Consider the following 25,661-nt stretch of genomic DNA (forward strand, 5'->3'; position numbering starts at 1 on the left):
GTGAAATGTTATTTGGGGAATCATACAAGGACGAGGTGGAGGGAGGGTAGGGTAGCTAGGTGCAGTTATAATGTTAGGTGGGGGGCATGGAATGGAGGGGAAGTGGAAAAGTAGAGAAGTAAAAAGACTGAAGGTGCAGTGATGGAATTGAGGGCTGAGTAGTGTTCGAATGGGCACAGGGAAGACTCTTATGAGTAAGGACAAAGACTAATGAATGTTGAGGCCAGGAGGGTAAAAGGGCAAAGGATATATTGCTAGGAGTGTTCCCACATGTGTAATTCAGGAGAGCTGGTTTGGTGGTATAACATCCCAGCTTCCTCAACCAAATTATAACGTCCCAGGACTTTCTGCACCAAATTATAACATTTCAGCTCCTCAACACCAAATTAAAACGTTGCATTAGGAGGTGTCTGCTTCGTGCAAAAAGGTCTTGAGTTCATATTGACGACAAGTAATTCTTCATTACAGACGTTTATTTACAAACAGAACTGACAGACTTCACAGACTCAACAACTGACTCTCCGAGCTAACCGCACTGCATATCCGAACTGGCAACTGACAACTCCTAGGTGTATTAATATCTTTCCAAACAATGAGAGTCTTTGACAATGTTTTGTTTACAATACGATAGCAATTCACGACCCAAAACTAAATTAGACATTACAGAATTTTAGTACAGATTAAAGTAAGTAAAAGGATCAGTACATATAAATTCTTACAAGCATAATTTCCAAATAGATTTTATAACATTTTTCTACCAGCTTCTGGATAACCTTCACCAGATTTGTGCCAATGTTTCCAGAAATATCTTGACATTTGATTCTGGATATTTCTTGAGTGATTTAGAACAACTATTTATATGTAAAATGATTTAAATCGTGTTTCAAGACGTAAATAAATCTTTTTAGCAATATTTCTTGATACAAATCGTCTTTCGAAATTAGGTTATGAAACAGTTTTCACAAGTTTTTGTATTTTTGCGATCATAATATAGAATTTCTCCATAGAAAGTTCCAGAAGTGTGCATTAAACAATCATTTACAGACTTTCTCTTTAGCTGGTGAGTTTTTAAAAGTATCTTGTCCATATTATACGAAATAATTTAGCTCAAAACTGATAATTTATACAATTAATCAGAGCTACAGCAAACAGTGAGTCTTTCTTTTACAAAATGAAATATAATTACAAAATTGAATGAAAATAGGTTACTAACACTAATATATATTTACATTAATTCTACTTTTGTTCTTTCTGTGCAAAATGTCCTAATATTGACACAGTACAATATTTAAACAGCACCAAAGTTTCCCTTTACATTTTGCATATCTGTATCGACATCCCCTAAAAGTCTACAGTATCGAATACTTCAATATGTCCCAATATGTCCTGTAATGTTACACAACCCCCCCATCAGCACTTCCACGTGAAACACGGAAGGGTTGATGTCCTTACATTACAAAACAGAAAAGTTTTACATATATCTTTGGTGTCTTCTTTCTTGAAGACCGGTGATCTTCTTTCTTGAAGGTCGGTGATCTTCTTCCTTACAGGTCGGTATACCTCATTGCCACACACTGTATTTCAGTCTCATCTTCACAGTCCGTATGGTTTCCATATACACTGCAGGCTATCACAGGCTGCAATAGCACAGTCCGTTATGAATATACAGCATACAGTGGTCAAACCCAGTTAAACATTAGCAAAAGCATTTAATAGTCGGTAGACCGGTTTTTAAGGACACAGAATTTTGAATTCTCTAAAGTCTAATTACTCAAGAAAATTTACTCTAAATAATTTCTTAAAGCTAAGAGAGGATAGACTGACAGATGGAGAAAATTGATTATACAGGATCAGAGAATAAGTGTAAGATGCAATGCCAGAATACGAAAATGAAATATGACAATGGCATAGCTAGGGGACCTAGTGCTCGCCAAACACTTAGCACACAAAGAATGTATGCTCCCCTGAGGAATCAGATAAATACAACATAACAAAGTATACAAAAATATCCTGGTAAGATTACATATAAAAGTCTATAAACATCTATTATCTAAAATACTTTTTTACATTTTTTTTATACAATTTCAGTTCGGTCACGTTTCGTAGGCCAAACAGTCTGCCAGAATTCGGGTAGACTAGACGGTAAGCATTCGGATGAGGATTGTCCTGAATCTTGAAAGGTCCAATGTATATGTCAAAAAACTTTTTTAATTCACCACTGTCATCTTCAAAGTCACCCCCCCCCCCAAAGGTAGTCTAGATAAAGCATCAGCAACTACATTATCGGGTCCTCTAAGATATTTTATTGAGTAATTAAATTGTTGTAACAAGAGTGCCCACCTGGTAATCCTTCCATGATGCAACCTACATTCTTGAATATAAATTAATGCCTTATGGTCTGTGTAGACAACTACCTGGTTTCCCAATAAATAATTTCTGAATTTAGAAAATGCCCAGTAAACGGCCAAAAGCTCTTTCTCGGTAACAGTGTATTGCCTCTCATGTGTTTTCAAGGTTCGACTAGCAAAAGCAATAGACCTGTGTTCTATTTTCCCATTTATATTTACTTCTTGGAAAAGGTGAGCACCTAGGCCATAATCACTACTATCTGCCATAATGCAAAAAGGTAAACTTATATCAGGACGGTACAAAATTTGACTGTTACATAACTGTGTTTTTATTTCTTCAAAAGCAGCTTCACATTCCTGATCCCAAACCCACATTGCGTTTTTCTTCAGCAATCTGTTAAGACTTGGAGCATTTAGAGCTTGGGTACTAATGAACTTTCTGTAGTAACCGCACATCCCGAAAATTGACTTTAGTTGTTTCTTCGTTTTTGGAATTGGGAATTTTGAAATTGCCTCGAGTTTTTCAGGATTGGCAAAATACCTTCCTCAGAAATACTGTGCCCCAGAAACTTCAATTTTTTCATATCAAACTTACATTTAGATAATTTAAGTGACATTCCCCCTTTCCTTAATCTATTGCAAACCTCCTTCAAAGTATTAACATGTTCTTCCCAAGTTTCTCCAGTGATCAAAATGTCATCTACATACACAGTTAATTTTGATAAAAGATCTTTTCCCAAAACAAAGTCATGTGCTCTAATGAATTCGGCTACTGAGACATTCAGCCCAAATGGTACCACACAATACTGGTAACATCTTCCTCCATACAAAAAGGCAGTATACTTTCTGGAATCATTTTCTAATTCTACTTGGTGAAATCCTGATGTTAGATCTAAACTGGTCATGTATTTCATTCTTTCAAATTTATGAAGTAATTCGTCTATATTCTCGGGATGATCGGTCTCTCTTTCCAGATACTAATTTAGGTGTCTTGAATCTAGTACAAGCCTGACACTGCCATCACGTTTTGCAACCACTACAAAAGGATTATTGTATTGGCTATTACTTCTCTCAATGATGCCCCACTCTTCCATCTTTTGAAGTTCCTTTTCTACATCTTTTCTCTTTGCAATGGGTACACTATAAGGTTTTATAAAGAATGGCTCATGTGGTTTTAATCTGAGTTTACACTGATAATTCTTTACTCTGCCAGGACTATCATCAAAAACATCACAGTAATTCCACAATCATCTTTCTAACTCTACCTTCTGTTCTTGGTTCAAATGATCTGATTCCCGTAATTTTTCTTGAACTATATCCCCATATTCTCCATCATCATAATCCTCAGTAATTTCCTCTACACAATAACCACTGTCTTCAGAAAATGTAACTTCCCTAATTTCAATTCCCTTATCAGCACAGTTTTGAACCGACATGTCAGTACTGGAACATACTCTCATCTTAGGATCAATAAAGGTAAACAAACTCTTTTCCCAATCAAATGCTGCATTAGCTTTTAATATCCAGTCCATACCCAACAGTACATTCTCATTTAGGTCACTTATTACAAGACATCCTTGAGTAAACTGTACATCGTTTATACTGAAGGACAACAACACCTGTCTATTAACAATTTTGCTCAGTTTACCGGTAATGCCTCTAATTTTTATTCCAACAACTGGTAATTCAACAAAGTCAGGATCATGCTTAATTATATCTCTTAATTTGCTTGAAATGGCACTAATTGGACTCCCTGTGTCAATCAAACAATACCCTTCCCAACCTGCAGCTTTAATTTTTATGTATGGACTACCAATAGTGGTGTTTTCCCTTTCTTCCTGTTCTTCATACAAAAGATCTTCTGCTATCTCATCATACCTCTGTTCCATATTTAGGTTTTCTTTATTAGGCAATACTTTCTTCAAACTTCTAGGTCTACTGGAATTTACTGGAATGTCTGGATTACTATTTACCTCACACACATCCTGACTAGTATCCCGTTTGATGATTTCATTAGGCTTAAAAGCAGAAACTGGTTCACAAATTTCCCTTAATTTGATCTTAACATCATTGTCATCACTGTAATCTTTAAATTTGTCCCAAACAGATTTCAAAATAATCTCAGATGCATCAGCACAATCAACCCCCCTGTCTACTGATGTATTACTAAGCTGAACTGGCACAATCTGATTCTCATGTGGAATGTAGTTAGAGTTCCTGGCACAACTATTCTCAACACTATTGCTTATAACATCCTCCTTAACTTCAACATAAACTATTCCATCCAATTCACCATCAAAATCTTCTAGTACATAATCACCATTAGCCTTAACATCAACATTATCATCATCATTGCCTGAGCTTACACTACAAACACTACTAGTATCACCAACATTACTCACACCATCTTCACCAACCACATCCACATGAATATCAGACTTTCCAGAAACTTCAGTACGAACATCATTATGACAACTTACATCTAAAACATCACCACACATAAGATTGTACAATCCAAAATTATCAAAGTTATCCTTACCTTTCATTTCAGCATTAGGTGCTTCTTCTTGATTATATAAATTTGCAATTATATCATCTTCTAAGCCTACTTCATCAAAGGTAGCCTGGTTCCTATTACAGTTGTTTCTAGTATTTTCTCTGATGACATTCCAAAATTTCCTGTCAAATTTAATTTTTTCATTACCTCTATCTACAGATCGATCATAAGCATACTGTCTATACTGGTTAGGTCTCTGATTATAGTGCTGTCTGTTCCAGGTGAAATTAGCCTGATTTTGAAAATTCCTTGCCCCAAACTGACAGACTCCCAGTGGAGCATTTAGTCGTTTAAAGGCCTATGTCTGTCGTTTCCCTGCCTCGGGCTACCTTCTCTCATGTCATTACCCCAGGACCTGTTTCGATTTTCCCATTCTCTGTTTGAATTAAAGTGCTGATAATTCCTACCAAAATTTCTTCTGCCATTGCTATTATAATTATCCCTGTTGTTGTTAAAGTTTCTTCGTTCACTATTATTGTTATTATTTCCACGGTTCGGTTCCCACCCTCTGTGTGATGAACCTACAAAGTCGTTCAATCTGTTGTTTTGTTCAAAGGCTCTATCAAGTTTGTCCACATATTTCAAGAATTGTTCTATGGACTCATCTGGATCATATACTAAACCCCATTGTATTCTTTTCGGAAGTCTCCGTTTTAGTGCATCAATTTGAGTTAGCTCATCAAATGGCTTATCCAGATGCACTAATTTTTGCAACTGTTTCTCACAATAGGCTTTCATTGACCCATCAGATTCTCTGTAACTAGGACCATTAAAGAATTCACTTTTGATTCGAGCTTGCTCAGTTTCAGACCAAAATTTGGTTAGAAAACATTTTTCGAAATCTTCAAAGGACATTTCCGCCGAACGATTCTGATTGGCCCACGAAAGCGCCTCACCATCAAGTAATTTCTTTACAAATTTTATCTTAACACTATCTGTCATTATGGACGTGAACTGCTCCTTGCAGAATTGCATGAAGTCCTTTGGGTGTATATTCTTGTCACCGGGATAAGTTTTAATGGGAAAATTTCCCCATACCAGATTACAACTATTACTAAAACCTTTTTGCAACATAGTTTCTTGTATTTCTACAAATTTTCTGTCTACAGTTTTTTCGACATTACCTACTCTACTACAAATTTCTGTGACCTTTTTGTCAGAATCAGATTTGAAAGATTCAATTTTGCTTTCAAAAAATCGTCTTGTCTGGTCAAATTCATTTCTCAATTGAGAATTTTCCTCATTTACAAAATCAACAACATTTTTAAGTTTTGACTGGTTATTTGAAATTTCGTTACTTAAATCAGTTTCAAGGACAGAAATTTTGCTCTCAACCGTGTCCACACGACAACTAAGTTCTTTTTGGTTTGACTCAAAAGTAATTCGCCATTCTTCGAGAACCTGATTAGTGGGAGCAATCTGTTCTGTATTTGAGTTTATTTCTGATTTTAAATCACACACAGCCTTCGAAATCGACCTGTCCATCTGTTGTTGTGTCTGTTCAATTTGTTCACGTAATTCGGCACGAGAATCGTCCATCTTCGAGTTTAACTCTGAAAACATTTGTTTTAACATTTCCAACATTCCTACACTGTCAGAAGCACCTTCCCTAATAGGTGTACTTGCTACACCGCTGTCAATACTGAAATCTGCGTCTTTTTTCATTATTTTAGGAAGCAGGTACTTATCTTAGTGTCCATCGGCGGTCGTTGGTGTCCTTGTTTTGCGAAATTTCTTCAATTCCAGGATGGTTTCGCTCGGTTGATTCACTCCTCTTCTTGTGATCCCAGAATCGACGTATTTACTTCTGAAGAATGACTGGTCCGTCGTATATCCTCTTCTTGTGGTCCCAAAACAGACGTATTTTCTTCTTGTGATCCCAGAAGAGACGTATTTTATTTTGAAGAATCACTGCGTGGGGTTCAAATCCTCTGCTTCCTCCACCAAATTATAACATCCCAGCTTCCTCAACCAAATTATAACGTCCCAGGACTTTCTGCACCAAATTATAACATTTCAGCTCCTCAACACCAAATTAAAACGTTGCATTAGGAGGTGTCTGCTTCGTGCAAAAAGGTCTTGAGTTCATATTGACGACAACAAGTAATTCTTCATTACAGACGTTTATTTACAAACAGAACTGACAGACTTCACAGACTCAACAACTGACTCTCCGAGCTAACCGCACTGCATATCCGAACTGGCAACTGACAACTCCTAGGTGTATTAATATCTTTCCAAACAATGAGAGTCTTTGACAATGTTTTGTTTACAATACGATAGCAATTCACGACCCAAAACTAAATTAGACATTACAGAATTTTAGTACAGATTAAAGTAAGTAAAAGGATCAGTACATATAAATTCTTACAAGCATAATTTCCAAATAGATTTTATAACATTTTTCTACCAGCTTCTGGATAACCTTCACCAGATTTGTGCCAATGTTTCCAGAAATATCTTGACATTTGATTCTGGATATTTCTTGAGTGATTTAGAACAACTATTTATATGTAAAATGATTTAAATCGTGTTTCAAGACGTAAATAAATCTTTTTAGCAATATTTCTTGATACAAATCGTCTTTCGAAATTAGGTTATGAAACAGTTTTCACAAGTTTTTGTATTTTTGCGATCATAATATAGAATTTCTCCATAGAAAGTTCCAGAAGTGTGCATTAAACAATCATTTACAGACTTTCTCTCTAGCTGGTGAGTTTTTAAAAGTATCTTGTCCATATTATACGAAATAATTTAGCTCAAAACTGATAATTTATACAATTAATCAGAGCTACAGCAAACAGTGAGTCTTTCTTTTACAAAATGAAATATAATTACAAAATTGAATGAAAATAGGTTACTAACACTAATATATATTTACATTAATTCTATTTTTGTTCTTTCTGTGCAAAATGTCCTAATATTGACACAGTACAATATTTAAACATCACCAAAGTTTCCCTTTACATTTTGCATATCTGTATCGACATCCCCTAAAAGTCTACAGTATCGAATTCTTCAATATGTCCCAATATGTCCTGTAATGTTACAGTGGTAAGGATCCAGATGACACAGGCTGTGAAGCAGTCATTGAAATGAAGAACGTCAAGTTTGGTGGCGCGCTCAGCAATGAGGTGGTCTAGCTGTTTCTTGGCCACAGTTTGTCAGTGGCCATACCTGTGGACAGACTGCTTGTTGGTTGTAATGCTGACATAGAATGCAGCACAGTGGTTGCAGCTTAGCTTGTAGACCACATGACTGGTTTGACAGGTAGCCCTGCCTTTGATGCGATAGGAAATGCTTGAGACCAGACTGGAGTAGGGGGGGGGGGGGGTGAGAGGATGTATCTGACAGGTCTTCCATCCAGGTCTATTACAGGGATATGAGACATGAGGCAAGGCGGTGGGAGTGGGGGTTCTCTAGGGATGGACGAGGATATTATGTAGGTTTGTTGGGTGGTGGAATACTACAGTGGGAGTGGTGGGAAGGATAGTGGGCAGGACATTCCTCATTTCAGGGTACAATGGTAGGTAGTCAAAACCCTGGTGTAGAATGTGATTCAGTTTCTCCATTCCTGGTTGGTAATGAGTCATGAAGGGAAAGCTCGCCTGGGGCCACATGGTGAGACTTTGAGAGGTGGTATGAGACCAAAGATATCATGCATGAGAGATCTGTTTTTGTTCAAGGTTGGGAGTGCAATTTCAGTGTGTAAAGGCGTCAGCGAGACCTTTGGTGTATTATGTAGGGGACCACGCATCACTGCAGATGTGATGGCCATGGGTGGCTACACTGTGTGGAAGGGACATTTTCATATGGAATTGTTTGCAGCTGTAAGGTCGTTGATTAATTGAGAGGATTTATGGGACCAAATGGTGAGGTCATCAGTGCTGCAAATCCGAAGTTACTCACAGAAAAAAAGAGCATCCGCTAAAAGTGTATGGATCCAGTCAGTAGAGTCAAACTATAAAACATGGAAATTAAGACACATGCAGCTAAAGGTACAAAAGCTTAGGCCCAGTATAAAAACTGGAAAAAAAGAGCGATCTTTCCACCAGGGAGTGGTCGTGGGGTCCCAGACTCAGAGAACATGAAGAGAGTCCTTAACCATTACTCGCTGTCCCTGCTCCAGGAGTAAAGAAAAAATATAAACTGAAATAAAAACCGCTTTAATCGAGGAAACTGAGGATCAATTCAACCAACTGTGAATTGCATGCTCATATTAAAATTAAGGAATATGGAAGACTATACTTTGCATGAAGGGCTAAAGAAAGGTACATTCCACCAATAGGTAGGATACTGTCAGTCTGGTGCCACAACCACATTATAGGGGCGTTATGGATAAGCCTGGTATGACCAATGTGTAGACAGCATAAAACAGTGGACTCCTTCCAAGAAGATCAGAAGGAAGAGCGTCAAACTGCAGTAATCTACTGGATTGTGAAGAGTTTATTATTGAGAGTAGTAGCGTACCAGATGTCAGTCCACTTTTGGGCATACCTGTAAATATTTGACATAGATCCTCATATCCGCAGCTGAAGGCATGAGAGAGAATGGAGGGTAAGCATTGGCTTCTCTAGCCAAACAGTTAGCCAGTCCGTTCCCTAGGATACCCTTGTGATTTGGGACCCAGGGAAATACAATGGAACAGGCATGGCCAAGGTAGGAGAGACAGCCATGGATAGCAGAGACTAAAGAATGACGAGAGTAGCATGGGTTGATTGCCTGCAGGCTGCTTATTGAGCAGTACATATTAAGGGCTGTTGAGGGAAGCCTAAGCAATAAAATGGAGGGCCTTGTAATGGCTAGCAGCTCTCCTGTGAACACATATATGATCCCAGCAATACATGGTATTCTAAGCCAGCAGAAGACGTGAAAGTGTATCCCACAGTATCTATTGTCTTAGAACCATTAAGTGTAGAAGATGGTAGCAGGCTGGAACTCTGTAAGAATTTAATATACAAGACGCCAGAAGACTATAGGGGCAAGAGAGACCTTAGGACACAGGAAGAGGTCAGTCCCGTGGTCTAGGCACCAACCAACAAGGGTGTGAAAGGAAAGACATGGAGTGCATACCAGTCAGTGAAGATATAGATCCCAACAAATGGCAGTGAGACACATTACAACTGCCAATCCCACCCATGGTTAGTGATCAGGAGGGAGATGTCCCTCACTTGCAAAGAGATGGTCAGGGACTCTGTGAATGGCAACTGCATAAGGAACCAGAAGTTTGCTTCGTAATTGTAGAGGGGAATCCCCACTTTTGTGAAGAGACTGTCAATGGGACTAGCCCAAAGGCACCAAAGTCAGATGCATCCCACAGTGGTGAACAGATCAAGGATTTTCATAGTGGAAGGAGCCACTGAGCCACAAACCGGACATGCATAATGTTGTCTGGACAAATCAAGAACATAGTAAAGATGGAAAAGAGTAGTAAGGCCTGCAACCCAAGATGTATGGAGCAGGAGGCAAAGAGCATTAAGCTTCCACATGCATGTAGTCTTCACGTGGCAAAAATGGGACAGCCAAGTCAACTTGTTATCAAAAATGAGGCCCAAGAATTGGGACTGTGCTGCAACTTCTAGGAGCTGGTCGCCTAAATATAGTTCTGTATCTGGGTGTACTATGGGTTGGTGTCAAAAATGTATAACCCACGTTTTAGAGAGAGAAAAGTGGAAGCCATGGGAGACAGTCATCGAAGAGGCTCATTGGATGGCGCCTTGGAGCAAGCATTCAGCGGACACTACCGAATGGGTGCTTCACCGGGTGCAAAAATCGTCGACATACAATGACGGGATAACCAGAGGCCCAACTGAGGTTACAAGCCCATTGATGGCTGTGAGGATGAGTGTGACACTTAATACAGAAACATGTGACATATCGTTCTTCTGAATCCAAAGGGTGCTGATTGAAGTGCCAACTCGAACCTGGAAGAGCCATTGGGATAAAACCCCATGAATAAAAATAAGAAGGGTGCTGTGAAAACCTCAGTCATGAAGGGTAACTAAAATGTGATGGCACTGAGCCATATCATATGCCTTGTGTAGGTCATAGAAGACTGTGACAAGTTGCTGGTAGATATTAAAAGCCTGTCGGATTGCAGTTTCCAATCTGAGTGAATGGTCAGTTGGAGATCATCCTTTCCAGAAGTCATACTGATATGCGGAAAAAAGAGACTGAGATTCGAGTACCCAATATAATCGTAAGCTAACCATCCTTTCAAGAAGTTTATAAAGTACTTTCATCAGGATAATCAGGTGATAGCTGTAGAGAGACGTTGGGTACTTCCCAGGCTTAAGGATGGGGATAACTATACTGTATCGCCATTGTGAGGGGAAGACACCCGTGAGACAAATGTTGTGGAAGACCTGGAGCAGATATTGCCTCTGTGTAACTTTCAAGTGTTGTATCATCTGGTTGTGGATGGAATCCGATCTTCAGGCCATGTCAGGTGAAGAGGTAAGGTCCCGCAAAAATTCCCATTCAGTGAAGGATTCATTATAGGGTTCAACTTGGTGAAAGTTGAAACAGAGGGGGGCTGTTCAACTCGATGTTTCTGCCAGAGAAAGATGGCATGATGGGAAGAGGACACCGATGTTGTCACAAAGTGTGTTGCAAGGATCAATGGATCAGTATACAGAGCACCTTTGAGGATAATTCCTGGACAATTAATTGTCGCTGGTGGCTCAGAAAGCTATGGAGCTTCGACCAAAGGTGCGATGAAGAGGCATACGTTCCCAGAGAGGAAACATAGCGCCTTCTGCATTCCTTTTCACTTTTTTGATAGGGTAATGAGCCTTAGCGTGGAGACACTTAAAAGCACGGACGCTGGCCTGTGAAGAGTGTCGGTCAAATCAATGCAGCACCTGTTGGCGATCCTGGATATCGACTGCTACATCCTTGGTCCACCACAGTACAGTTCGATGACGAGGGGGACCTGTGGATAGGGGCACAACAGTGCCAGCAGCATGAAGAATAGTGACAGAGATCCCCTGCACGACTAGATCAATGCAATTCGAGAGAGAAGTGTCGAAGTACACAGGAGATGTTTATAATGTCCAACATGGGGGCCTGTCTACCTGGTGGTGGCAGCTTAATTATTGAATCACCGGAACGTGGTCACTGTCACAAACATCATCATGGGGTGTCCAATGTAGGGAAGCCACAATAGCAGCAGAGGAGATTGTAAGACCGACAACAGTATGGTGCATTAGAGGCATTGAAGTACAGGGGAACAGTCATTGAGGAGATGAAAATCAAATTCTGTAGTAAGTCGGTCAAGCAGAAGACTCCTACCTGACAAAGTGGCAGTCCCCCACAGGGTTGGTGTGCATTCAAGTGCCCAAGGAGGGGATATGGGGCCAGAAGTTGCTATATTAAGGTAAACAGTTCAACACAAGGAAGTGGCCTACCTGGTGTGAGGTAGGCATTGCAAATGGTGTTTGCCAGAGTTATCTGCACTCTAACCACTATCGTTTCCAAGGCATGAACCAAAGTGCAGACCCCTCCAGACGCTATTCTGGGGCTGGCACAGTTCAGACAGAACACCTGATAACCACGAAATGTTGGAGATTAGTCACCACTAAAGTGCGTTTCTTGAAGAGCAAGACAAACTGAAGAGTAGGAGGAAATAAGAAGCTATATTTCCAATAGGTGAAGATTACACCCGCTGTAATTACGATTGATTATCGTGTGATGACAGTCCAGGTGAAACTTGAAGAAGCTGAGGGGAGGTCATGCCACTCGGTTGGTGGCCACCACCAACAAGGATGGGGTGACATCCATAAAAAGCAGGATCTGATTCAGGATAAGGAGGAGGGGCCGAAGCGCCCCCCCTCCTCCCCCCTCCCCCCCCCCTGGTAAGTCACGAAAGGCTCCTCCTTTGACTTGCACTGCTTCTTCTTCTGCCTGAAAGGGAGGGAGGAGGTGTTATCAGTATGGGAATAGGTGGCAGTGATGTTGGGATTGGACCAAGAACAAGAGACTTTGGGGCCTTCAGAGTGTGGGTCACTTGTCTGGCCTGAGGATGCAAGCTCCTGTCCTGAGAATGACAGGAGGTGCAGTTCCTGATGGGAAGAGATGCCAGCACTGAGGGTGAGGGAAGGGAAGGTGGCCAGGGTGGGGGTTAGGGGGAGGGGATAAGAGGGGAAGATGTAACTGAGGCAAAGGTACAGGAGAGATTTACAGGGTGAAGTCTGTCAAACTTCTTCCAGACCTCAAATTAACTGATATGGTCAAGGATCTTTATTTGCTGGATTCTTTTTTCCTTCGTGTACACTGGCCACTCCAGTGAGCAGGGAGAATGGAGGCCAGAGCAATTTACTTAATTAGGCAATGGGGTGCTACAGTTTCCCACATGAAGAGGGCCACCACAGTCATCACAAATGGGAGGGGCATCACATTGCAATGACATATGGCCGAACTTGAGGCAATAGAAGCAATGCATGGGAGGTGGAACATATGGTTTTGTGTTACATCTGTACACCATTACCTTGACATTCTCGGGCAGGATATCCCTCTCAAATGCCAGGATGAAAGCGCCAATGTCTACATGACGGTCCTTAGGGCCTTTTTGGACACACCAGACTAAATGGACGCCACTTTGTTTAGGATTGGCCCTAAGTTCGTCATCAGACTAGAGGAGAAGGTCTGTATGGAAAACTACACTTGTGTCTTACTGAGTGACTTGTGAGAAGCGGTTGACATGGGGATGTCACTTAACCAGTCACAGGCACAGAGGAAGGTCACTTACAGGCTGAAGTTGTCTTTATGAGTGTAGAGCCAGATCTCATCTTCTTAACAACTCAACTTCACCGAACTTTCCTTCATTATATTCCATAAAGACAAGGGGTTAAGTGGCGACAAAAGTCTCCCTGTCAGTCCCCTCCCTCAAGCCAGAGGGCCTGGCCCTTCTCCCAGAGGGTAGCTAAGGTGGGAAAGGCCAGGAAGGCAGAAACAGGAACTGAGACCGAAGTACGTCGAGGAAGCGACGCATTTGCATGTGTCAGACGTCTGCCCTGGTAGCACCCACTCTGAACAGGGGCTCGCCCTGTGGGCGCCACACAGCCACAGCAATTGTTACCTAATAGGATGATCATTGCTGGGAGTTCTGATGCACCAAAAAGATGGGCAGCCACTCTTAGGCTTGCACAAGACATTCACAGCACAGGTACATTCAGTGTGATCCCTGTAGCTCAGCTGGTGACCTAACAAGGAGGCGAAAGAGCTATGGCAGGGAGGGAGGGAAAGGGAGGAATGGGAAGAGGAAGAGGAGGAGAAGAGGGAGAAGAACCAACGCCAAAGTTGCTAGGGAAGGAGTTCTTCCCCTTCTGGTTCACACACAGATTTCAAATTTAGACATGGAGTTCAAACTCCTGCGGGTGGCCAAAAAAAGAAAAGACCAAAAGGTGGAGGAAAAGCAACCAACCAAACCACAAGATGAAGCAAAGTCATCAGGATAAGTGGGCTGACATAAGGAACAACACCAAGAGAGGGAAAGGAAGGGGCAAAGGGAAAGAAGAAGGACTGGAAAGGAGAAGGAAGGGCATGGTAAAGGAGCTCAGAAAAAAATAGGTGGAAATACCTTAGAGACCCATCCATGACACACACATACCCACAAAGGAGATGGCGACCCCTGTGGGGACTGTCGAAATGGAGGTATTTCTGGTGGTTTGTATGGTTCATATGGACAGAGGTACTGATGTATGCATCTTCAAGGTGAGGTCAATAGTACCTCTCCACAGGTTCTGTTCCTTTACTTCTAATGCCCATTGTCTTACTACTATTGAACACTATCTTTCCCAATGCCTGACCGATTACAAACCTACAGCCTCCTTCTTACTAGCCATCACCCACTACATCCTCATCCACAATTCCTTCTCCTTTGAAGACATGACCTACAAACAAATCTGGAGTAAGGCTACGGGCACTCACATGGCACTGTCGTATGCCAACTCATTCATGGGCCATCTAGAGGAATGCTTCCTAAGCATCCATTATCCCATACCTTGAGGATGAAGACTCCCTATCCACAATCCTCCAGAATGTGAACATCATCTCTCCCATTCAGTTCACCTGGTCCTACTTAACCCAACAAGCTGCCTTCCTTAATGTTGACCTGCACTTCAAAGATGACTACATCAGTACCTCTGTCCATATAAATCCTACCAACGCCTAGCAGTACTTTCACTTTGAGTCCTGCCACCCACACCACACCAGCCATACAGGCTATCCACAAATGGCCATCGTAACTGAAGTGATGAGCAGTCCCTCTCGAAATACACCAAAGGTCTCACTGGACCATTACGGACAGTAATTACCCTCCCAACCTTGTACAAAAACAGATCTCCCATTCTTTATCTCTCCGGTCACCCACCAAGTCTCATCGTCTGGCCACAGTAGAGCATTTCCCTAATGACTCAGTACCACTCAAAACAGCAACAACTGAATTACTTTTTCGACCAGGGCTTTGACTACCTCTTGTCATGGCCTGAAATTAAGATTGTCCTTCCTCTACCATTCCCATCCCTCCCACAGTGATATTCCACTACCCAACGAGCCTACATGACAGCCTTGTCCATCCCTACACAATCCCCACTCCAAACGTCTTGCCTCATGGCTCATATTCCTGTAATAGACCTAGATACAAACTTGTCCCATGCATCTTCCCACCACCACCTTCTCCAGGCTGGGCACAAGCATCACCTATCCCATCAAAGGCAGAGCTGCCTGTGAAACCAGTCATGTGATCTACAAGCTAAGCTGCAACCACTGCACTGCTTTCTAAGATGGTATTGCAACCAACAAGCTGTCTATCTGCATGAGTGGCCACTGACAAACTGTGGCCAAGAAACAGCTGTACCACCTTGTTTCTGACCGCCCCACCCAAAACCACATTCTTCATTTCAATGACTGCTTCACAGCCTGTGCCATCTGGATCCCTACCACCAATACAAGCTTTTCTGAATTACACACATGGGAATTCTTACTGCCATACATCCTATGTTCCCATAACCGTCATGGCCTCAACCTTCATTAGTCATTCTCCTCACCCAGCAGCCTCTTCCCTGTTCCTGCTCCAGTTCTACACAGCCCTCTATTCCGTCAATTCACCCTCAGTCTTTTTACTTCTCTCCTTTATCGCTTTCCCCTCCCTACCCCCAATCTCTGTCTAACCTAGTGACTGCACCTAACTACCGTAACCTCCCTCCATCCCGTCCCTGTACGCTCCGAAAAGCGGCACTTCACCATCCCCTACCCCTACCCTGCTATCCCTCCCCCTCCCCACTCCAGCCTACTCCTTACACCCACCAGCCGGTTTCCTCTCCCATCATGTTGCTGCTCGCAGTCTGGCTTCATTGACAAGAGCTCCGATCATGTGTACGTTAGTTGTGTTTGCGTGAATGTTTGTGTATATGCGTTGCCTATTTTTGAAGAAGACATTATTGGCTGAAAGCTCACTTTGTGATAGTTTTTTTGTTGTGTCTATCTGTGACTCAGGATCTGCACTTTATAGAGTAGCAACTATTCTTTCCATAAGATTCCTAAGTTGAAGATTTAGTTTCGCGTACATAAATTTAACTACATAAATACACTACAAGCCATTAAAATTATACACCACGAAGATGACGTGATACAGACGCGAAATGTAACCGACAGGAAGAAGATGCTGTGATATGCAAATGATTAGCTTTTCAGAGCATTCACACAAGGTTGCCGCCGGTGGCGACACCTACAACGTGCTGACATGAGGAAACTCTCCAACCGATTTCTCATACACAAACAGCAGTTGACGGTCGTTGCCTGGTGAAACGTTGTTGTGATGCCTCATGTAAGGAGGAGAAATGCGTACCATCACGTTTCCGACTATCGCGATTACGGTTTGTCGTATCACGACATTGCTGCTCGCGTTGGTCGAGATCCAATGACTGTTAGCAGAATATGGATTCGGTTGGTTCAGGAGGGTAATACGGAACGGCGTGCTGGACCCAGTCGCCTCGTACCACTAGCAGTTGAGATGACAGGCATCTTATCCGCACGGCTGTAACGTATCGTGCAGCCACGTCTCGATCCTTGAGTCAACAGATGGGCACGTTTGCAAGACAACAACCATGTGCACGAACAGTTCGACGACGTGTGCAGCAGCTTGGACTATCAGCTCGGAGACCACGGCCACGGTTACCCTTGACGCTGCATCACAGATAGGAGCGCCTATGATGGTGTACTCAACGACGAACCTGGGTGCACGAATGGCAAAACATCATTTTTTCGGATGAATCCAGGTTCTATTTACAGCATCATGATGGTCGCATCCGTGTTTGGCGACATCGCGGCGAACGCACATTGGAAGCGTGTTTTCGTCATCGCCATACTGGCTTATCACCCAGCGTGATGGTATGGGGTGCCATTGGCTACACGTCTCGGTCACTTCTAGTTCGCATTGACGGCACTTTGAACAGTGGACGTTACAATTCAGATCTGTTACCACCCGTCGCTCTACGCTTCATTCGATCCCTGCGAAACCATACATTTTAGCAGCATAATACACGACCGCATGTTGCAGGTACTGTACGGGCCTTTCTGGTTACAGAAAATGTTCGACTGCTGCCCCGGCCAGCACATTCTCCAGATCTCTCACGAATTGAAAACGTCTGGTCAATGGTGTCCGAGCAATTGTATCGTCACAATACGCCAGTCACCACTCTTGATGAACTGTGGAATCGTGTTGAAGCTGCATGGGCAGCTGTGCCTGTACACGCCATCTAAGCTCTGTTTGTCTCAATGCCCAGGCGTATCAAGGCCGTTATTACGGCCAGAGGTGGTGCTACTGGATACTGATTTCTCAGGATCTATGCACCCAAATTTCGTGAAAATGTAATCACATGTCAGTTCTAATATATTATATTTGTCGAATGAATACCCGTTTATCATCTGCAGTTCTTCTTGGTGTAGCAGTTTTAATGGCCAGTAGTGTATATTCAGTTTTTATAATTAATCGTTAACATTGTCAGAACAGTAGAAAATGAAAAAAAAGTGTTAGCACAAGAATCGAAGCCAGGCTGACGAATTATCAGCCCCTGCCCGTGACCACTAAGCAAGCGAGCTAGAACATGGAGTGCTACTCATAAATTCTTCATACCCTACACTAGGAGGATAGTAAAACTAATGTGAAACCACACTATTTTTGCAGGATATCAGTGGCGCGGCAAATTCAACAAGAGAGAGAGAGATGTGATTGTACTTCCTAACAGGAAAGCAAAGATTTAATGCAAGCCAGTAAAATTCTACACCGCATGTGGGAACACTCAGCCCTTACAGCAACTGCTTCTCAAGACTCTCTCATACTTTGCACTTGCACAATACGTTACACACACTTTCAAAGAAAACTACTGGCTTGGTGCTGTATGCAGTATACCACTCATAGTGCCGGATGGGAGGATGTCGCTTCTGTGCATGCACAGCCGGAAACAGACAGCTGTGTTCCTGCACTAAGTTGACGGTAGTACGACTCAGCACTCGACACTGGTTTCTAGTTATCGCAGAAAGAGTGTTTTCGTCCATTTTATTTGTATTCCAGCATTCATTCTAAGGAAAATGGCGCAGTTTCAGTACAATTACCAACTCGCATCCGAAGAGAAATGACGTAGCTTTAGTATGATTTCTGGCTTTCCTTCGAGGAGACATGGCATAAATGTAATCACATAGTTACAGTGTGCTGTAGCAGATTAGGACATGATAACCATCCGCGATTGTCTGATATGATTGATACAGGACGTAAATTAATATATCTCAGTGTGTGGGTTATAGCGTTTTTGTTTAAACTAAAGTCTTTCTTCAAAATTTACAAAACAATATTCGTGAGGTAGGACAGATCATTCAAGACTACCAATAACTAAATCAGAGATTCTTCCAAACATAAACTGTATGTAGTAACCATACAACTTCACCAAAGCAAGACCCGGGTGTCTCGTGAAGAGCGGCGCGGAGTCCACGTTGCCGTCACCTGAGTCCGAGGACGAGTAGAGGCTCTGCGGGGATGGGTCGGGTACGCTGGTGGCGGTGGACGATTACGCGGCGGCGGGCTAGCAGCAGCTTAGTACGCTGCTCTACAGCCTACAGACTTTTATTTTAATAAACGGAAGAACAAAAGAAACAAGAAAAACAGGCGATAAAACGGTGACGTCAAGTATAAAATTGCTGAAAAAATGCAGAAGGTTAAAACAGAAGGCAAAAGGGGTTGGCAACGTTAATAAAAGACACAGGAATCAGACAAGTAACATAGTACACACACAATTAAAAAACACGGCGACAGTCTGGTTTCTGTTCGCAAGAGATAGAGGCACACCCAGTGACAGTATAAAGGCCGTTCGCAACACTTCCCAAGAAACACAACACGGAACACTCACTGTAAAACACTCACTGTAGAACACTGCACGAAAGTGGCGGCTCAAAGATGACACTCCTGAGCCAAAGGCAGATGGGGGCAGGGACCTGGAGGAGGGGGAAGAACAAGGAGGGAGGAAGGAAAAAAACGAAAAAGGGGGGGGACCAAGGAGGGAGAGGACTAATAAAGGGGGGGAAGGGCAAACACGAGAGGGAATGAGAGGAGGCATAGGAGGGAAACGTAAAACGACTCGGGGGAGAGAAGGGGGCAAAGAGAGGGGAGGTGGGGAAGAAAGAGGATGGAAAGGGAGGGAGAGGGAGCCCGGGAAAAGGACAGAGGAAAGGAGGGGGAGTGAGGATCAGAGTTGATAGGAGGGATAAATGGAGGGAGAGAGGACATCATCCAGGAGGGGAGTTGATGGAAGCCACCTTGGGAAAGGAGATGTAGGGTGTAGAGTTGGAGGGTAAAGAAGACACAACAGTGTGGCAGGGAGCGGGGTGGGAGAGGAGAGGAGCAGCCAGGGGGTGAGGGGGTTCAAGATGGCGGGAGGTGTAGAGGATGCAGGTATGTTCGAGGAATAGGAGCAGATGGGAGAAAGGAATGAGATCATAGAGGATCTGCATGAGGGACAGGAGGCGTATATGGAAGGCGAGGTGGAGTGCATGACGCTCAAGGATCTGGAGGGACTTATAGAATTTGGGGGGGGGGGGGGCAGATATCCAGTCAGGACTGGCATAACAGAGGATGGGATGGATTAAGGCTTTGTAGGTGTGGAGGATGGTAAAGGGGTTTGAGGAGTCGGAGGCGGTTGTGGGTTTTGGATTGGATGGAGCGGAGATGAGGGACCCAGGTGAGGTGACGGTCAATGGTAAGGCCAAGGTAGGTGAGGGTGGGGGTGAGGCGGACAGAATGGGGGCAGAAAGTAAGAGAGAAATCCAGGAGCCGGAAGGAGCGAGTGGTACGACCTACGATGATTGCCTGGGTCTCGGAAGGATTGATTTTCAGGAGCCACTGGTTACAGTATGCAGCAAAACGGTCAAGGTGATTCTGGAGAAGGCGTTGGGACCGTTGGAGGGTAGGAGGGAGGGCGAGGAATGCGGTGTCATCAGCATATTGCAAGAGGTGTACTGGAGGAGGGGCGGGGGTTGGGGCATATCTGCCGTGTACAAGAGGTAGAGGAGAAGGGAGACGACAGAGCCCTGGAGCACACCTGCAGAGGGGTAGAAGGTGTGGGAATTCTCATTATGGATGGTAACATAGGAGGGGCGGTGGGAGAGGAAGGAGGCCATCAGACGGATGTAGTTGACAGGAAGGGCATAGGTTTGGAGTTTAAACAGGAGACTGGGAGGCCAGACACGGTTGTAAGCCTTTTCGAGGTCAAAGGAGACAAAAATGGCAGAGCGACAGGAGTTAAGCTGGAGGGAGAGGAGATGAGTGAGGTGGAGGAGTTGGTCATCAGCAGAGAAGGAAGGTCGAAAGCCACATTGGATGTTGGGGAGGAGGTGCTTTTGGCGGAGGTGGTGATGGATGCGCCGGGAAAGGATGGATTCCAAAAGCTTTCTGAACACCGATGTGAGACAGATAGGACGATAGGAAGAGGCATCAGATGGAGGCTTGTTGGGTTTGGAGAACATCAGGATACGGGAGGTTTTCCACAGGTCAGGATAGAAGCCTGTTTCAAGTATGACATTGTAGAGGGTGGCAAGGATTGAAAGGAAGGAGGGAGGGCAGTGTTTGAGGTGGCGGTAGGTAATGCAGTCGTGGCTGGGAGCAGTGTTGCGTTTAGTGCGGAGTGTGAGGCTGATGTCCTGTGTAGTGATGGGAGTGTTAAGTTCAGATGGTGGTGTGTGGCCCAAGTACTGGAAGCTAGGAGCAAGGGGAAGAACAGAGGTATTCGTACGGTCCATGACGTCAGGGAAGAGGAAATAATCAAAGTGGGGATCATCTGGGATGGAAAAAACATCGGAGAGGTGAGAGGCAAAGTGGTTGGCCTTACTGAGGTTGTCAGGAAAGGGACGGTCATCAAGGAGGAGAGGGTACTGGTGGGTGGGGCGGTTACCAGTAAGGCGGTGGAAAGCAGACCAATACTTGGAAGAGTTTATAGGAAGCGTGGTGTTGAGTTGTGTACATGTTTGGCGCCAGGCACGGCGTTTCTTCGCAGTAAGCAGGTCGCGGATGTGTCGTTGTAATTTCCGGTGGCGGGTAAGTGTATCCCGGTCACGAGTGCGGAGAAAAGAGCGGTAGAGGCGGCGAGACTCTCGAAGAAGGAGGACGGCCTGTGGAGCCAGGGCAGGGCGGTGAAGGTGGATGGCTTTGGTGGGGATATGGGTGGCGACGGCGTCAGACAAGGTCTGGTGCAGGAAGGCAGCAGTGCGAGAGATGTCATCAGGAGATTGGAGGGTAAGGTCGTGGCCGTCAACCTGGGTGTGACTGGAGTCCCGGTAGGCATCCCAGTTGGCACCGGAGTAATCATGGACAAGTTTAGGAGGGACGTCGGGGCGAGGAGCTTTGCGAGGATGGCGACCATTAGAGATAGTGAGGAGAACAGGAGCATCGTCACTGCCAATGAGGTCAAGGACATCTGCGGTGATGCGCCCAAGGAGGTTGGGAGAGGCAAGGACCACATCTTCTCCAGGCTCCTGCGCCAGCCTAAATACTTCTCGGCGCATGGATGTGGCTGGCTTTATTTGCAGTTACGTGTCGAGCGGAAGGAAAGAGGTCCGTGGCTACAGCGACCTGTTGCGGCGCCGTGGACGCCTCCTGGTGGTCTCCGGGAAGCGTCTACGTTTCCGGGACGACCGGCCAGGCTGACCCCTACTCGGTCCGGGGCCCGCTCTACCGGTTTGCTTCGCGGGAAGCGAGAGTTGCAGGCGCTTAGCCTGGACACAGTACAAATAATATCCAAAGAAGTGCACCACATTTCGTTAGTAGTCAATGGTATAAATGCAAAAGCTCCATGACGATGCGAGCCAACTCCAGAGGCTTCCTGCATCATGGTGTTGTTCACTATTGAAATTCGGGGAGTACATCCTTAGAACAGTTACCCAGTTTATTACTTCCTCCTATGCGTATCTAAAACGAAAAGTTTGTGAAGGCGAAATTAGATCGATTCGAGATCACGCAGTTGTTCAACAGAAGTCGTTCTTTCCACAGACAATTAGTAACTTAAACAGGAACGGGATGAAGGGACAGCTGTACACAAAATACCCTGCGCCACACACCATGAGGTGGTTTGTGGAGTCCAGCGTAGATGAAAGTCAACGTTTGAAACGTTACTTTGGGTACCGCCAAGTGCAGTTGTTTGCAGTAACGATCGCTGTAGGATAATTTATTATTTTTGTTACAGCTCAGGTTCCTGAAGACAAGTGTGTCCCTGGAACTATGCTTAAGAAGTCCTGTAACACGTGTAAGTGCAGCAAAAGTGGCAGACCAATCCACTGCACCAATTTCCAGTGTCATCCGCTACTGGGCGTAGGTAAGTGTATTTGTTCACACACTGTTGTTTTTCACTGGGAAATTTGCTCACTTACATGAATTCCTTGATATCAGCTGTATTTGGTACGTGTCTTTTACCCAATGCTGATATATGACCATTTGTGCTGGAGTGGGGCCCGAACCGGGATTTCCTACTTTTTGCAAACGGTCGCCTCAACTACTTTGTCTATCCATGCAAGCACCGCAAACGGACCCAAACGTCCAAACATCACACTGTCTACATCCGTATCTCGTAGTCCCGATCCAGCATGGATTTACATATGCCACTATTGGGTAGTAGATCTGTACCTAACTTAACTGATATCAAGGAATTCATAGTCAGCGAACAAAAAACCATAGTATTTCTTACAGCTGTGAATCGTCAACAGCGTATGTTCTTTTAGACATGCATATAAGTATTAGTAACCTATGCCAGCATACGACAATAATAACGCTGGTCTCGACTACTCGATGTATCATTGTCCCTGTTGCAGGAAACAAGGTGCTGTCGCGACCATTAGATGATGAATTTGGTTGACTGCGATATAAAGGGACCAGTCTTGGCAGACTGGAATATGGTGGTAAGGGAAGGAGAAAAACAAAGGGTTGCGGGAGAATATGGGCTTGGTACTAGGAATGAGAAGGGCGAAAGACTAATTTAGTTTTAGAATAAATTTCAGTTAGTAACAGCGAATGCTTTGTTCAAGAATCACTAGAGAAGGAAGTTTAGTTGTAAGAGGCCGGGAGATACGGAAAGATTTCGGTTGTATTGCATCAGGCGGACATTCCAAAATCAGATGCTCGATTTAAGGCACATCGTGGAACAGATATAGACTCACATCACAATGCAGTAGTGATGAAAAGTTGTCTGACGTTCAAGAGGCTAGTCAGGAAGAATCAATGCTCAAAAAAGTGGGATACGCAAATAGTAACGAATGAAGGGATACGCTTAAAGTTTTCTGTGGCTAAAGACACTGCGATTAAAAATAGTTTAGTAGGCGGGTCTGTTGAAAAGGACGAACATCTCTAAAAAGGGCAATCACAGAAATTGGAAAGAGAAACCTACATGAAAAATGTGAGGAAATCGAAACAGAAACGACTGTTGGGAGGACTGATTCAGCATATACAAAAGTCATAAGAACTTTCGGTGAAATTAAAGGCAAGGGTGGTAACACTGAGAGTGCAATGAGAATTCCACTATTAAACGCAGAGGAGAGAGCGGATAGATGAACGAGTACGTTGAAGGCACCTAAGAGGGTGAAGATGTGTCTGGTGACGTGATAGGAGAAGAAACGGGGGTTGATATAGAAGGGATAGGGGATCCAGTAATAGAATCAGAATTTAAAACAGCTTTGGATGGCTTAAAATCGAACAAGGCAGACGAGATAGAACACAATCAATGAGAATTTCTATTATCTTTGATGAAAGTGGCAAAAAAAAGACTACTCACGTCACTGAATAGAATTATGAGTCTGGCGATTACCATCACAACATCCACACATTTCCGAAGATTACAAAGGGACCGATAACTGTAGCAGTCTGGTCCCTTTAATCTCACAAACCAACCAACCGAAGATTACAAGAGTCGACAAGTGCGAGAATTATCGCACAACCAGCCTAACAGCTCAGGCATCCAAGTTGCTGACAAGGATAAGACACAGAATAATGGAAAAGAAAACTGAGGATGTCTTAGATGACGACTAGTTTGGCTTTGCGAAAGGTAAAGGCATCAGAGAGGCAATTCTGACGTTGTGGTTGATACTGGAAGCGAGACTAAAGAAAAGCAAGACTAGTTCAGAGTATCTGTCGACTTGCAAAAACCGTTCGACGATGTCAGATGATGCAAGATGTTCGAAATTCTGAGAAAATATGGGTAAGCTATAGAGAAAAGGGTGTAATTTACAACATGTAAAAGAACGAAGTGGGAACAATAAGAGTGGAAGACCAAAAACGAAGCACTCGCATTAAAACGAGTGTAAGACAAGAATGTAGTCGTTAACTCTTACTGTTAAATCTGTACACCGAAAAAGGAATGACATAAATAAAAGAAAGGTTGAAAGTAGGATTAAAATACAAAGTGAAAAGATATGAGTGACAACATTCGCCGATGACATTCCCATCGTCAGTGAAAATGAAGGGAAAATACGGGATTTTTTGAATGGAATGATCAGTTCAATGAGTTCAGAATATGGTTTGAAAGTAAATCGAAGAAAGACGAAAGTAATAATAAGTAGCAGAAATAACAACTGCGAGAAACTTTCATCAGGATTGGTGATCACGAAGTAGATGTAATAAAGTAATTTTGCTACTTAAGCAGCAAACTAATGCATGACGGCCAGAGCAGGGAGGATAAAAAAGCAGACTAGCGCTGGCTAAAAGGGCATTCCTAACGAAGACAAGTCTACTACACTACTGGCCATTAAAATTGCTACACCACGAAGATGACGTGCTACAGACGCGAAATTTAACCGGTAGGAAGGATATGCTGTGATATGTGATATGCAGATGATTAGCTTTTCAGAGCATTCACAAAAGTGGGAGACTGATGACCTTAGCTGTTTAGTCCCCCTTAAACATCCCAACAACCAACACCAACCACCACTCACACAAGGTTGGCGCCAGTGGCGACACCTACAACGTGCTGACATGAGGAAAGTTTCCAACCGATTTCTCATACACAAACAGCAGTTGACCGGCCTTTCCTGGAGAAATGTTGTTGTGATGCCTCGTGTAACGAGGAGAAATGCGTACCATCACGTCTCCGACTTTGATAAAGGTCGGATTGCAGCCTATCGCTACTGCGGTTTATCGTATCGCGACATTGCTGCACGCGTTGGTCGAGATCCTATGAATCCGTGGGTTCAGGAGGGTAATATGGAACGCCGTTCTGGATCTCAACGGT

General features: G+C 43.6%; 1 protein-coding gene across 2 annotated transcripts in view; it reads left to right on the top strand.

Moving 5' to 3' along the window:
- LOC126284492 (keratin-associated protein 16-1-like) overlaps positions 1-25,661 on the top strand; it is a 306,103-nt gene that overhangs the window by 84,998 nt on the left and 195,444 nt on the right. For both annotated transcript variants that reach the window (XM_049983455.1, XM_049983454.1), the window contains exon 4: positions 22,632-22,760. In XM_049983455.1, coding sequence (XP_049839412.1) covers positions 22,632-22,760 — 129 coding nt within the window. The remainder of the gene's footprint in view (positions 1-22,631; positions 22,761-25,661) is intronic.

The sequence above is a fragment of the Schistocerca gregaria genome, chromosome 8 (assembly GCF_023897955.1).
Source record: "Schistocerca gregaria isolate iqSchGreg1 chromosome 8, iqSchGreg1.2, whole genome shotgun sequence".
NCBI lineage: Eukaryota > Metazoa > Arthropoda > Insecta > Orthoptera > Acrididae > Schistocerca > Schistocerca gregaria.